The 17,273-nt window shown below is 31.5% G+C and overlaps 1 protein-coding gene across 7 annotated transcripts; it reads right to left on the reverse strand.

Moving 5' to 3' along the window:
• Positions 1-1,511: 1,511 nt before the first annotated feature.
• On the reverse strand, positions 1,512-16,351 carry rad51d (RAD51 paralog D). Of its 7 annotated transcripts, none has more exons than XM_062960496.1 (11): positions 16,114-16,241; positions 15,832-15,929; positions 12,851-12,912; positions 12,636-12,754; positions 10,428-10,509; positions 7,060-7,194; positions 6,834-6,929; positions 5,619-5,712; positions 5,452-5,522; positions 3,813-3,974; positions 1,512-2,918 (listed from the first exon to the last, which is right to left on the reverse strand). In XM_062960496.1, the coding sequence occupies exons 2-11, from the start codon at positions 15,911-15,913 to the stop codon at positions 2,814-2,816; spliced, it is 1,008 nt and encodes a 335-aa protein (XP_062816566.1). In that variant the 5' UTR covers positions 15,914-15,929; positions 16,114-16,241; the 3' UTR covers positions 1,512-2,813. The 7 variants fall into 7 exon arrangements, with proteins under 7 accessions (XP_062816566.1, XP_062816565.1, XP_062816564.1 ...); XM_062960500.1 differs by lacking the exon at positions 1,512-2,918 and adding an exon at positions 2,944-3,191 and having other exon boundaries at positions 12,575-12,754; positions 16,114-16,266; XM_062960495.1 differs by lacking the exon at positions 15,832-15,929 and having other exon boundaries at positions 12,575-12,754; positions 16,114-16,351.
• Positions 16,352-17,273: the final 922 nt, after the last annotated feature.

Consider the following 17,273-nt stretch of genomic DNA (forward strand, 5'->3'; position numbering starts at 1 on the left):
CTTTATATTTGTATACATATTTCCACTTTTATTATGTGTATAGACTATTAAAACAATTTTTACAATATTTCCTGGCCAATCCCCCTCAAACTTCTCTAACTTTCCCCATCCACATAATAATAATAATAATAATAATAATAATAATAACAACTTTAATAATGATAACTTTATTTTTGTATACCTATTTTCACTTTTATTATGTGTATAGATGATTAAAACAATTTTTACAATATTTCTATTACTTCTCAAACTATCCTCATCCACATAATAATAATAATAATAATAATAATAATAACAACTTTAATAATGATAGCTTTATTTTTGTATACATATTTTCACTTTTATTATGTGTATAGATTATTAAAACAATTTTTACAATATTTCTATCACTTCTCAAACCAATACAACTTTAATAATAATAATAATAATAACAACAACAACTTTAATAATAATAACTTTATTTTTGTATACCTATTTTCACTTTTATTATGTGTATAGATTATTAAAACAATTTTTACAATATTTCTATCACTTCTCAAACCAATACAACTTTAATAATAATAATAATAATAATAATAACAACAACTTTAATAATGATAACTTTATTTTTGTATACCTATTTTCACTTTTATTATGTGTATAGATTATTAAAACAATTTTTACAATATTTCTATTACTTCTCAAACTATCCCCATCCACATACTAATAACAACAATACAACAATAATTTTAATAATAATAACAATAATAATACTTTTATTTTTTATACATATTTTCACAATATTTCTATTACTTCTCAAACTTTCCCCATCCACATAATAATAATAACAGTAATAATAACTTTATATTTGTATACATATTTCCACTTTTATTATGTGTATAGATTATTAAAACAATTTTTACAATATTTCTATTACTTCTCAAACTATCCCCATCCACATAATAATAACAACAATACAACAATAATTTTAATAATAATAACAATAATAATAATTTTATTTTTATACATATTTTCACAATATTTCTATTACTTCTCAAACTTTCCCCATCCACATAATAATAATAACAGTAATAATAACTTTATATTTGTATACATATTTCCACTTTTATTATGTGTATAGATTATTAAAACAATTTTTACAATATTTCTATCACTTCTCAAACCAATACAACTTTAATAATAATAATAATAACAACAACTTTAATAATAATAACTTTATTTTTGTATACCTATTTTCACTTTTATTATGTGTATAGATTATTAAAACAATTTTTACAATATTTATATTACTTCTCAAACTATCCCCATCCACATAATAATAATAATAATAATAATAATAATAATAATAATAATAATAATAACAACAACTTTAATAATGATAACTTTATTTTTGTATACCTATTTTCACTTTTATTATGTGTATAGATTATGAAAACAATTTTACAATATTTCTATCACTTCTCAAACCAATACAACAATAACTTTAATAATAATAATAATAACAACAACAGTAATAATAATAACTTTATTTTTGTATACATATTTTCACTTTTATTATGTGTATAGATTATGAAAACAATTTTTACCATATTTCTATCACCTCCCAAACCAATACAACAATAACTTTAATAATAATAATAGTAATAATAACTTATGAAAACAATTTTTACAATATTTCTATTACTTCTCAAACTTTCCCCATCCACATAATAATAATAATAATAATAATAATAATAATAATAATAATAATAATAATAATAATAATAATAACAGTAATAATTTTATTTTTGTATACATATTTTCACTTTTATTATGTGTATAGATTATTAAAACAATTTTTACAATATTTCTATCACTTCTCAAACCAATACAACAATAACTTTAATAATAATAATAATAATAATAATAGTAATAATAACTTATGAAAACAATTTTTACAATATTTATATTACTTCTCAAATTATCCCCATCCACATAATAATAATAACAGTAATAATAATAATTGTAATACATATTTTCACTTTTATTATGTGTATAGATTATTAAAACAATATTTACAATATTTCTATTACTTCTCAAACTTTCCCCATCCACATAATAATAATAACAGTAATAATAATAATAATTTTATTTTTGTATACATATTTTCACTTTTATTACAAAAATACTTTCACTTTTATTATGTGTATAGATTATTAAAACAATTTTTACAATATTTCTATTCTCAAACTTTCCCCATCCACATAATGATAATAATAATAATAACGATACAATAACTTTAATCATAACAGTAATAATAACTTTAATCATAATACTAACAGTAATAATAACTTTAATAATAATAATAACAGTAATAACTTTATTTTTTTATACCTATTTTCACTTTTATTATGTGTATAGATTATTAAAACAATTTTTACAATATTTATGTTACTTCTCAAACTTTCCCCATCAACATAATAATAACAACAATACAACAATAATTTTAATAATAATAACAGTAATAATAACTTTATTTTTGTATACATATTTTCACTTATTATGTGTACAGATGATTAAAACCATTTTTACAATATTTCTATTATTTCTCAAACCTTGGGCTTTCATCGCAGGCAAATCCAAAACCTCATTCATATATATAACAATACCATATATATCATTCATATATATATATATATATATATATATATATATATATATATATAATAACATATAATATAGTATATTATGTTATATGTTATATATCATATATATAACAATACAACAATAACTTTAATAATAATAATAATCAGTAATAATAACTTTATTTTTGTTTACCTATTTTCACTTTTATTATGTGTACAGATTATTAAAACAATTTTTACAATATTTCTATTACTTCTCAAACCTTGGGCTTTCATCACAGGCAAATCCAAAACCTATGGATAACAATACAACAACAACTTTAATAATAATAATAACTTTATTTTTGTATACATATTTTCACTTTTATTATGTGTACAGATTATTAAAACCATTTCTATAATATTTCTATTGCTTCCCAAACCATGGGCTTCCATCTCAGGCAAATCCCAAATCCTATATATATATCTATATAGATATAGATATAGATATATATGGATAATATTATCGTAGCCATGAGTGTTGTTCCGTTACGCTCCTTCTTCCATCTCCACCTGGATCCCAACAGGCTGCAAAGGACAACCCATCGTTATTTATTATTTACTTCATAAATAATTTATTATTTTCCAGCATAATTATGGCAAAATCCATTGCCTCACATTATATATATATATATATATATATATATATATATATATATATATATATATATATATATAAGCTGTGCCCGGCCATGCATTGCTGTGGCGAAGTCTGGTGGTATGGGAAATAAAGTATTGAGGAATTGGTGGTAGTTAAGGTCAAGGGTCCCCTGGGCTGAGTGGGTTGCTAGGACACCAAGTGAGCGGAGCTTAGCCTTCTAACTGGCAGCAATTGGATAAAAGCAATGATTCCTCTCCCTCTAATTAGGACTTTATTTTTCTTTTCTTTTTGTTGTATCTACCTAGAGGCATGGATGAGGGGTTGTGCTGTCAATTTTCGAGGTTGTGGGGTGTTTACTTTTGTTGTTTTGTCCACTGCCATGATGCCATTCGTACCCATAACATCGTATCCTTTGCACATAATCCCCGAATCCATTCCCAAAGCCAAGTGTTTACTTTCCTCCTGAAGGCAAGGAGGGCGGGCTCTGGTCTGATTTTTCCGGGGAGTTCGGACTTCAACCCGAAGCGGACACATAGGTCGTTCCTCACCTGTCGAGGAGACTTCACCAAGGAGGCCCTCCGGCCCCTCCGGCCGTTTCCCGGCCCGTCCTTTTCCAGCAGGACCCGCGTGTGGGGCACAGAGGCCCAGGAGCGGCCCAGGGCAGCCCTCGGACGGCCGCCGGACGGGTCTCTGGTCACGGCGTTGGTCAGCTGGAAAGACATGAAGGAGAGCCGTCCTTGGGGGAGTGGCGGCCGAGGCATCTGGCAGGAGGGATCGGGTGGTGCCTTCCCGCATGGCAGAAGGACACTCCACCCTTCTGGATGGATGGATAGATAGATAGAGATGGAGATGGATAGATAGACGGGGATAGAGATTGATGGAAAGATGGATGGATGGATGGATAGAGTTAGAGATGGATGGATGGATGGATAGAGATGAAGATGGATGGATGGATGGATGGATAGAGATAGAGATGGATAGATAGATGGATGGATGGATGGATTGATGGATGGATAGATAGAGTTAGAGACAGAGATGGATGGATAGATGGATGGATGGATAGATAGATGGGGATAGAGATTGATGGAAAGATGGATGGATGGATGGATAGAGATGGATGGATGGATAGATAGAGATGGAGATAGATGGATGGATGGATGGATGGATGGATAGAGATAGAGATGGATAGATAGATGGATGGATGGATGGATTGATGGATGGATAGATAGAGTTAGAGACAGAGATGGATGGATAGATGGATGGATGGATAGATAGATGGGGATAGAGATTGATGGAAAGATGGATGGATGGATGGATAGAGATGGATGGATGGATAGATAGAGATGGAGATAGATGGATGGATGGATGGATGGATGGATAGAGATAGAGATGGATAGATAGATGGATGGATGGATTGATGGATGGATAGATAGAGTTAGAGACAGAGATGGATGGATAGATGGATGGATGGATAGATAGATGGGGATAGAGATTGATGGAAAGATGGATGGATGGATGGATAGATAGATAGAGTTAGAGATAGAGATGGATGGATGGAAAGATGGATTGATGGATGGATGGATAGATAGGGATAGAGATTGATGGAAAGATGGATGGATAGATAGAGTTAGAGATAGAGATGGATGGATGGAAAGATGGATGGATGGATGGATAGAGAGATAGATAGACAGGGATAGAGATTGATGGAAAGATGGATGGATAGATAGAGTTAGAGATAGAGATGGATGGAAAGATGGATGAATAGATAGATGGACAAATGGATGGATAGGGACAGAGATGGAGGGATAGATGGGAGGATAGTTGGATAGCTAGATAGACGAATGGATGGATGGATGGATGGATGGAGAGATAGATAGATAGATAGATAGATAGATAGATAGATAGATAGATAGATAGATAGATAGACAGAGATAGAGATGGATGGATGGATAGAGATAGAGATGGATGGATGGATGGATAGACAGACAGACAGACAAGGATAGAGATTGATGGAAAGATGGATGGATGGATGAATAGAGTTAGAGATAGAGATGGATGGAGGGATGGATAGATAGATAGATAGATGGATGGATAGACAGATAGGGATAGAGATGGATGGATGGATAGATAGATGGACAAATGGATGGATGGATAGAGAGATGGATGGATGGATGGTTGTCCACTCACCACCAGGGCCACCCCGAAGTCCTTGGCCAGGGTCTTCATCTCCAAGGCCAAGTGGCTCATGAGGGCCAGGCCTGGAACCACAGGGAGGGCAAAGGCATCATCATGGGCACTACTGGTCTTACCCTATTTGCTTTGTTTTGTCCCAGGATGAAGACAGAACCGCTTACCATCGGGCGACCGGCCCCCCAGGACCGGGGAGAGGAGCGCCCAGGCCGAATCCAGAACCAGCACCTTGGCCGACCCACCACCGCCACTCAGGGCCTGCGGGGAACCAGGAGAGGCAAGTCTAGTAGTAGTAGTAATAATAATGCAAAATAATAATAATCTCTGATCTTATTATTATTATATTATTTTTATTAGACACAGAGTGGACGGCCATCTGTCGGGGAGGCTCTGATTGTGCTCTCTGATATAATTATTATCATTATTAGACAGGCTGGATGGCCATCTGTCAGGGAGGCTTTGATTGTGCTCTCTGTTGTTGTTATTATTATTATTATTATTATTAGACAGGCTGGATGGCCATCTGTCAGGGAGGCTTTGATTGTGCTCTCTGATAATATTATTATATTATAATTATTACACAGAGGCTGGATGGCCATCTGTTGGGGAGGCTCTGATTGTGCTCTCTATTATATATATATATTTATTTATTATTATTATTATTATTATTATTATTACACAGAGGCTGGATGGCAATTGTCGGGGAGGCTCTGATTGTGCTCTCTGATATTATTATATATTATTATTATTAATATTAATATTATTATTATTACACAATGGCTGGAAGGCCATCTGTCGGAGAGGCTCTGATTATGCTCTATTATTATATAATATTTTATTATTATTAATATTAATATTATTACAAAGAGGCTGGATGGCCATCTGTCAGGGAGGCTCTGATTGTGCTCTCTATTATTATATAATATATTATTATTATTATTATTATTATTACAAAGAGGCTGGATGGCCATCTGTCGGGGAGGCTTTGATTGTGCTCTCTGATATTATTATATAATATTATATTTATTATTATTATTATTATGACACAGAGGCTGGATGGCCATCTGTCGGGGAGGCTCTGACTGCACTCTCTGATATTATATTATTATTATTATGATGACACAGAGGCTGGATGTCTATCTGTCGGGGAGGCTCTGATTGTGCTCTCTGATATTATTATATATTATTATTATTATTATTATTATTATTATTGGCAGAAGCTGAATGGCCATCTGTCAGGGAGGCTCTGATTGTGCTCTCTGATATTATTATATATTATTATTATTATTATTATTATTATTATTATTATTATTATTATTATTATGACACAGAGGCTGGATGTCCATCTGTCGGGAGGGATCGCCTGGTGACCCGCTCACCTGCTGGGCCAGGCTGCTCCGAAGGTCCTGCAGGACGTCCAGCATCTTGTAGGCCTCGAAGACACGCATGACGTGGACCCGGCGCAGGGCCTCTGTCTGGAGGGATCGACGGGGAAAGAGAGACAACACGCACGGCTTGGGCATTTAAAGTGGATTCATTCACACGTCCCTCCCTGGGATCGCATGGGCCTTGTGTGCCGCCGCATCACACTCTGGGCTCACCGACCTGCTCCTCTTGGCTGGCGGTCATGCGGCCCAAAATCTGGAGCAGGCGGGCCGCCGAGAAGCCCCCCGAGGAGTCCACGTAGAGCACCGCTTGCTTCAAGACCAGGGCCGTGTGCGCTGCAATTTCCAGGCACGTCTGACGGGAGAAAAGGTCGGCCCATGACTATTATTACTATGGCGTTATATTATTATATATTGTTACTACATGATATAATATTATATACATATATATATATGTAATATTATTATTATTACATTACAATGATAATAGTAATATATATATTATATTATTATATATTACTACATTATATAATATTACTAGCTGTGCCCGGCCACGCGTTGCTGTGGCGTATGGGAATTCTTTGTTAGGTAGGTGGAATAACAGTGAATAGCTTTGTAGCCTGAAAGCCTGGCCATTTTCTTATGGGAATCCTTGTTTGGTGAGCTGGAATAGAAAGGAATAGGCTTGCTGCTTGGAAGGTTAGGTAGTTGCCTTTTAGGGGGGTAGAATTGTAATGAATAGCCTCGGTGGTTCAAAGCCTGGGTGCTTGCTATCTAGTGGAAATCTTTGGTTGGTCAGCTTCAGAGTAGTATCACTGTTTCAAAGCCTGGTCGCCTTTTATGAAGGTTAATCTTTTATTGGTGTGGTTGAATTGCACTGAATATCCTTGCAGCTCCAATGTCTGGCTGTATTTATTATTTTGTATTATATATATATATATTACAAAATATAGAAAGCATGGCACATTGCCTGTTGTGGGTTTTGGCCTTTTTTTGGTGTTGTGGTTGTGTTTTTTGTGTGATTGTGTTGTAACTTACTGGAGGCAGGGATGATGGATTGTGTTGCCAATTTTAGAGTTTGGGGGGTGTTGGGTTTTGTTGTTTTGTGAGTCGCCGTGATGCCAAAAGCCTTTTATATATATAGATTACAAAATATAGAAAGCATGGCACATTGCCTGTTGTGGGTTTTGGCCTTTTTTTGGTGTTGTGGTTGTGTTTTTTGTGTGATTGTGTTGTAACTTACTGGAGGCAGGGATGATGGATTGTGTTGCCAATTTTAGAGTTTGGGGGGTGTTGGGTTTTGTTGTTTTGTGAGTCGCCGTGATGCCAAAAGCCTTTTATATATATAGATTACAAAATATAGAAAGCATGGCACATTGCCTGTTGTGGGTTTTGGCCTTTTTTTGGTGTTGTGGTTGTGTTTTTTGTGTGATTGTGTTGTAACTTACTGGAGGCAGGGATGATGGATTGTGTTGCCAATTTTAGAGTTTGGGGGGTGTTGGGTTTTTTTTTTTGTGAGTCGCCGTGATGCCAAAAGCCTTTTATATATATAGATATACATACATACATATATAATTACATTACATTATATAATTATATATTGTTACTACGTATTATTACTATTACATTATATTATTATATATTATCACATGATATAATATTATATATATATATTACTATAATGATACTATACTGTTATTATATTACATTATTATATATTGTTACTACATATTATAATATATATATATATATATATATATATATATATATATATATATATATATGTAATATTACTATTAGTACATTATATTATTATATATTATTACCACAGTATATAATATTATATATATATATGTTACTATAATCTCTATATATAAAAGAGCGATGGCATCACGGCGACCCACAAAACAACAAAACTACAGGCCCCCCAACCTCGAAATTAATAAAAAACACTAAAAACTAATACAATAAAATACTATAATAACAGAAAATAACTAAAAATAATACAAGAAAATAATAAAATATAATAAATAAAAATATAACTTACAATAAAATTAATAAAAAATGCAAATAAAGTCAAATAAAAATTACACAACAATTTTTAACCAATACCACCACCACTTTGCCACAGCAACGCATGGCCGGGCACAGCTAGTGATACTATATTATTATATTATTATATATTGTTACTACATTATATAATATTATATACATATATGTAATATTATTTATTATTACATTATAATAATAATAGTTATATATATATATATATATATATATATATATATATATATATACACACACACATACACATAATATATTATATATTACTATAATGATACTATATTCTTATTATATTATATTATTATATATTGTTACTACATTATGTAATATTATATATACAGTAGAGTCTCACTTATCCAACATAAACGGGCCGGCAGAATGTTGGATAAGCGAATATGTTGGATAATAAGGAGGGATTAAGGAAAAACCTATTAAACATCAAATTAGGTTATGAGTTTACAAATTAAGCGCCAAAACATCATGTTTTACAACAAATTTGACAGAAAAAGTAGTTCAATACACAGTAAATGCTATGTAGTAATTACTTTTATGAATTTAGCACCAAAATATGATGATGTATTGAAAACATTGACTACAAAAATGCATTGGATAATCCAGAACGTTGGATAAGTGAAACTCTACTGTATTACTATATTATATAATATTTTATATATTACTATGATAATATATTATTAAATTATATTATAAATATTATTATTACATTAAAATATTTTATATATGACCATTATTATTACATTATATTTTTACACTATTATATGTAATAATATATATTGTTACTATTACTATTGTAATCGTATATTTTTTATTATTATTATTATTATTGGCCGTATTAGCAGTGATGGAAATGGACTTTTTTTTTTTCTCCTTCTAGGTCTGCCTTGCCAAGTCCATTTCCATCATTATTATGATCATAATTACAATATAATCTATATATATAAAAGAGTGATGGCATCACAGTGACCAACAAAACAACAAAACTACAGGCCCCCCAACCTCGAAATTTGACAACATAACCCATCATCCACGCCTCTAGGTTGATACAACAGAAAGAAAAGAAAAATAAATTCCTAATTAGAGAGAGAGGAATAATTGCTTTTATCCAATTGCTGCCAGTTAGAAGGCTAAGCTCCTCCAACTTGGTCTCCTAGCAACCCAATAAAAAATAATAAAAAACACTAAAAATTAATACAACAAAATACTATAATAACAGAAAATAACTAAAAATAATACAAGAAAATAATAAAATATAATAAATAAAAAGATAACTTACAATAAAATTAATAAAAAATGCAAATAAAGTCAAATAAAAATTACACAACAATTTTTAACCAATACCACCACCACTTTGCCACAGCAACGCGTGGCCGGGCACAGCTAGTATCTATATATATATGTAATATTATTATTACGTTATAATAATAGTAATATATACAATACATTATAATATTATTATATAGTGTTAATGATGGTAATAATAATGATGATGATAAGTCTTCCTCTGACCTGGGTCTTCCCCGACCCGGGCGCTCCCACGAACTCGGTGATCTCCCCGGTGTACAATCCGGTGTCGAGAAGCCGGTCCAGGCTGCAAAGGAGGCATCACAAGGGCAAGGGAAGGGCAAGGGGACCCCAGAGGCCATCCAGACCCACCCCGGCCCTGCCCTCGCAGGGAGGCAGCCAGGGAGGGAAAGCGGGGGATACACAGATGTAATAATAATAATAATAATAATGTGTGCAGATCCCAGTAGGGTGGCCTTTTGCAGTTGGCAATAATAATAATAATAATAATAATAATAATAATAATAATAATAATAATAATAATTGCCAACTGCAAAAGGCCACCCTACTGGGATCTGCACACATCATCAGAAAATACATCACACAGTCCTAGACACTTGGGAAGTGTTCGACTTGTGGTTTTGCGAAACGAAATCCAGCATGTCTATCTTGTTTGCTGTGCCATACAACGTCGTTGTGTTGATAATAATAATAATAAGCAGAAGCAGACGGACAGACAGACAGATGGATGGATGGATTGGTGGATAGACTGATATATGAATTGATAGATGGACGGATGGATGGATAGATAGGATGGATTGATGGATAGACTGATATATGGATGGATGGATGGATGGATGGATAGATAGATAGATAGATAGATAGATAGATAGATAGATAGATAGATAGATAGATAGATAGATAGATAGATGGAAGGATGGACAGATGGATGGATAGATAGGATGGATTGATGGGAAGACTGATATATGAATGGATAGATGGATGGATAGATAGATGGATGGATAGATAGATAGATAGATAGATAGATAGATGGAAGGATGGACAGATGGATGGATAGATAGGATGGATTGATGGGAAGACTGATATATGAATGGATAGATGGATGGATAGATAGATAGATAGATAGATAGATAGATGGACAGATGGATGGATAGATGGATGGATAGATAGGATGGATTGATGATATATGAATGGATAGATGGATGGATGGATGGATGGATAGATAGATAGATAGATAGATAGATAGATAGATAGATAGATAGATAGACGGACGGATAGATAGGATGGATTGAAGGATAGACTGATATATGGATAGATAGATAGATAGATAGATAGATAGATAGATAGATAGATAGATAGATAGATAGATAGATAGATAGATGGACAGATGGATGGATGGACGGATGGATGGATGGACAGGCTGATATATGAATGGACAGATGGATGGATAGATAGGATGGATTGATGGGAAGACTGATATATGAATGGATAGATGGATGGATAGATAGATAGATAGATATAGATAGATAGATAGATGGATGGATAGATAGATAGATAGATAGATAGATAGATAGATAGATAGATAGATAGGTGGACAGATGGATGGATAGATAGGATGGATTGATGGATAGGATGGATTGATTGGAAGACTGATATATGAATGGATAGATGGATGGATAGATAGATAGATGGATAGATAGATAGATAGATGGACAGATGGATGGATAGATAAGATGGATTGATGATATATGAATGGATGGATGGATGGATGGATGGATGGATGGATAGATAGATAGATAGATAGATAGATAGATAGATAGATAGATAGATGGATAGATAGATAGATGGACAGATGGACAGATGGATAGACTGATACATGAATGGAAAGATGGATGGATGGACAGACAAATGGATAGATAGATGGATGGATGGATAGACAGAGATAGATAGGCAGACAGACAAATGGATGGATATATCAGTGGGTGGGTGGATGGATGGATGGACAGACAAATGGATAGATAGGTGGATGGACAGACGGACGGACAGACAGACGAATGGATGGATATATCAGTGGGTGGATGGATGGATGGATGAGTGAACAGATGGATGGATGGACAGACAAATGGATAGATAGACAGAGAGACCGATAGATAGATAGATGGACAGACAGAAGAATGGATGGATATATCGGTTGGTGGATGGATGGATGGATGAACAAATGGACAGATAGATGGACGGATGGTTGGACGGAAGGACAGACAAATGGATGGATGGATGGATGGATAGATGCAGATATAGATGAATGGATGGATGGATGGATGGGTGGAGCCCGAGTGTTGGAAGGTCCCCACCTTCGGCGCGACCCCTCCCGGCAGAGGTCCATCCCTCCCTGGGTCCCTCCGTGGTCCTGACCTGGGCGTCCCGGTGGGGAGGATGGCGCCGCCCTTGTGGAGCTCCTCGAAGAGGTCGGTCCCGTTGGCCGGGAAGGAGGAGAAGCGGGCCAGGAGCAGGCGCCGGGACGAGGACAGGCCCTGCAAGGGGGGGGGGGGAGAGGAAGGGTCAGGGGTCACCCTTGGGGTCCCTCCAGGGTCAACACCGGGGTCCCCGCCACTCACTCACTCACTCACCTTGAAGGACAGGGAGCACCGCTGGGCCAAGGCCTCCAGGTCCGAGGAGGCCAGGTCCACCACTACAAGCAGATACAGATATATTATATATGGAATAACATTTATTATTATTATTACTACTATTATTATTATTAATAATAATATTAATATTGTAATATTATATTATTATTGTATTATTATTATTATTATTATGGATATAATTATTAATAATAACGGACAAAAATAATGGATAATAATATTATCCATTATAATAATAATAATAATAATAATAATGGATATGATTAAGAATAATCGATAAAAATAATGGTAGTAATAATATGAGTAATAATAATGGATAATAATATTAAGAATAATGGAAAATAATAATAAATAATAATAATGGATAATAATAATAATGGATAATAATATTAAGAATAATGGATCATAATAATGGATAATAATAATAATGGATAATAATAATGATGTTGAATAGTAATAATAGATTATAATATTAAGGATAATGGATAATAATAATAATAATAGATAATAATATTATCCATTATAATAATAATAATAATGGATATGATTAAGAATAATCGATAAAAATAATGGTAGTAATAATATGAGTAATAATAATGGATAATAATATTAAGAATAATGGAAAATAATAATAAATAATAATAATGGATAATAATAATAATGGATAATAATATTAAGAATAATGGATCATAATAATGGATAATAATAATAATGGATAATAATAATGATGTTGAATAGTAATAATAGATTATAATATTAAGGATAATGGATAATAATAATAATGGATAATAATATTATCCATTATAATAATAATAATAATGGATATGATTAAGAATAATCGATAAAAATAATGGTAGTAATAATATGAGTAATAATAATGGATAATAATATTAAGAATAATGGAAAATAATAATAAATAATAATAATGGATAATAATAATAATGGATAATAATATTAAGAATAATGGATCATAATAATGGATAATAATAATAATGGATAATAATAATGATGTTGAATAGTAATAATAGATTATAATATTAAGGATAATGGATAATAATAATAATGGATAATAATATTATCCATTATAATAATAATAATAATAATGGATATGATTAAGAATAATCGATAAAAATAATGGTAGTAATAATATGAGTAATAATAATGGATAATAATATTAAGAATAATGGAAAATAATAATAAATAATAATAATGGATAATAATAATAATGGATAATAATATTAAGAATAATGGATCATAATAATGGATAATAATAATAATGGATAATAATAATGATGTTGAATAGTAATAATAGATTATAATATTAAGGATAATGGATAATAATAATAATAGATAATAATATTATCCATTATAATAATAATAATAATAATGGATATGATTAAGAATAATCGATAAAAATAATGGTAGTAATAATATGAGTAATAATAATGGATAATAATATTAAGAATAATGGAAAATAATAATAAATAATAATAATGGATAATAATAATAATGGATAATAATATTAAGAATACTGGATCATAATAATGGATAATAATAATAACGGATAATAATAATGATGTTGAATAGTAATAACAGATTATAATATTAAGGATAATGGATAATAATAATAATGGATAATAATAACGGATATGGTTATTAATAATAATGGATAATAATAATGGATAATAATAGTGATGAATAGTAATAACGGATTATAATATTAAGAATAATGGATAGTAATAATGGATAATAATAATACTGGATAATAATAATAATGGATAATAATATTAAGAATAATGGATAATAATAATAAATAATAATAATGGATAATAATATTAAGAAGGATAATAATGGATATTATTACTAATAATAATGGATAAAAATAATGGATAATAATAATAATAATGGATAATAATAATGATGTTGAATAGTAATAACAGATTATAATATTAAGGATAATGGATAATAATAATAATAATGGATAATAATAACGGATATGGTTATTAATAATAATGGATAATAATAATGGATAATAATAGTGATGAATAGTAATAACGGATTATAATATTAAGAATAATGGATAGTAATAATGGATAATAATATTAAGAATAATGGATAATAATGGATAATAATAGATAATAATGATGATGGATAATAATAACGGATGATATTAGGAATAATGGATAATGATAAATAGTAAAAACGGATAATAATATTAAGAATAATGGATAATAATAATGGATATGATTATTAAGAATAATGGATAAAAATAATGAATAATAATAATGGATAATATTAAGAATAATGGATAATAATAGATAATAATGATAATGGATAATAATAACGGATGATATTAGGAATAATGGATAATGATAAATAGTAATAACGGATAATACTATTAAGAATAATGGATAATAATAATGGATATGATTATTAAGAATAATGGATAAAAATAATGAATAATAATAATGGATAATATTAAGAATAATGGATAATAATGGATAATAATAGATAATAATGATAATGGATAATAATAACGGATGATATTAGGAATAATGGATAATGATAAATAGTAATAACGGATAATAATATTAAGAATAATGGATAATAATAATGGATATGATTATTAAGAATAATGGATAATAATGGATAATAATAGATAATAATGATAATGGATAATAATAACGGATGATATTAGGAATAATGGATAATAATAAATAGTAATAACGGATAATACTATTAAGAATAATGGATATGATTATTAAGAATAATGGATAAAAATAATGAATAATAATAATGGATAATATTAAGAATAATGGATAATAATAATAATTTAATAATATTAAATATTCTTATTGTTTTTTCCCTGATCACAGAGTTGGAAGGGACCCCCGAAGGCTGACCCACTTCTGCCCCCTTCGATCCCTCCCGGCAGATGTCCAGCCGGCCAGCCAGCTCCTGACCTGTGTGGACGCCTTGTTCTCGGAGGAGTGCCACGGCTTCCGGCGTGAGTCCCGGGCAGAGGCCCGGCCGGAGGAGGGTCATGGCCTTTTCCTGATTCCTGCAGGTCAAGCCAAAACCATTCAGGACAAAATTGCAAAATTAATGCAAATTTCCAAGGCAAAATTAATGAATGCAACCTTTCTGGGGGGTCCAAACAAAGCATGCAACTGCTGGGCCTGGTTGGAAAGAAGGGCCCTGCAAAGCCAGACAAGGAATTTCCTTGCCCCGTTTTGCAAACTCACCCACTTTGCAGGAAAAAAGTTGGAGAAAATAAAATAAAATGTATTTCCTGCTTTCCCAGGCTGCAGCTCCCTCTCTGTGGCCTCCTTGCATCCCTAGAAGGGACAGAGAGGAAGCTTTGGCGCCCTCTCCTGGCCAGGCGCGGGAACCGAGTCAGAAAGCATGGTTATATAGTATTATTACATGGTATTATACTATCTTATATTATACTAGCTGTGCCCGGCCACGCGTTGCTGTGGCAAAGTGGTGGTGGTATTGGTTAAAAATTGTTGTGTAATTTTTATTTGACGTTATTTGCATTTTTTAATTAATTTTATTGTAAGTTATATTTTTATTTAATATATTTTATTATTTTCTTGTATTATTTTTAGTTATTTTCTGTTATTATAGTATTTTATTGTATCAATTTTTTTTAGTGTTTTTTATTATTTTTTATTGGGTTGCTAGGAGACCAAGTTGGAGGAGCTTAGCCTTCTAACTGGCAGCAATTGGATAAAAGCAATTATTCCTCGCTCTCTAATTAGGACTTTATTTTTCTTTTCTTTTTGTTGTATCAACCTAGAGGCGTGGATGATGGGTTGTGTTGTCAAATTTCGAGGTTGGGGGGCCTGTAGTTTTGTTGTTTTGTGGGTCGCCGTGATGCCATCACTCTTTTATATATATATAGATGGATAAAAGCAATTATTCCTCTCTCTCTAATTAGGACTTTATTTTTCTTTTCTTTTTGTTGTATCAACCTAGAGCCGTGAATGATGGGTTGTGTTGTCAAATTTCGAGGTTGGGGGGCCTGTAGTTTTGTTGTTTTGTCCGCTGCCCTGATGCCATCACTCTTTTATATATATAGATTATATTAGTATTAGTATTACATTATAGTATATTTTATTATATTAGTATCACATTATATTTCATTATTATTAGTAATGTATTATATTAGTATTAGTATATCACATTTATTATTATTATCATTGTTTTATTAGTATTATATATCTTCTATATACAGTAGAGTCTCACTTATCCAACACTCGCTTATCCAACGTTCTGGATTATCCAACGCATTTTTGTAGTCAATGTTTTCAATATATCATGATATTTTGGTGCTAAATTCGTAAATACAGTAATTACTACATAGCATTAATGTGTAATGAACTACTTTTTCTGTCAA

Source organism: Anolis carolinensis, unplaced genomic scaffold, assembly GCF_035594765.1.
Source record: "Anolis carolinensis isolate JA03-04 unplaced genomic scaffold, rAnoCar3.1.pri scaffold_7, whole genome shotgun sequence".
Lineage (NCBI taxonomy): Eukaryota > Metazoa > Chordata > Lepidosauria > Squamata > Dactyloidae > Anolis > Anolis carolinensis.

Bases quoted from the DNA above. Each gene is read 5' to 3' on its own strand.
- rad51d (XM_062960493.1), bottom strand. From the start codon at position 16,204: ATGCAAGGAGGCCACAGAGAGGGAGCTGCAGCCTGGGAAAGCAGGAAA. The intron at 12,913-16,113 runs GTGAGTTTGCAA...ATCTGCTTGTAG, and splicing joins ACTTTTTTCCTGCAAAGTGG to TGGTGGACCTGGCCTCCTCG. The intron at 6,930-7,059 runs GTCGGTGAGCCC...CGATCCCTCCAG, and splicing joins CCGCCAGCCAAGAGGAGCAG to ACAGAGGCCCTGCGCCGGGT.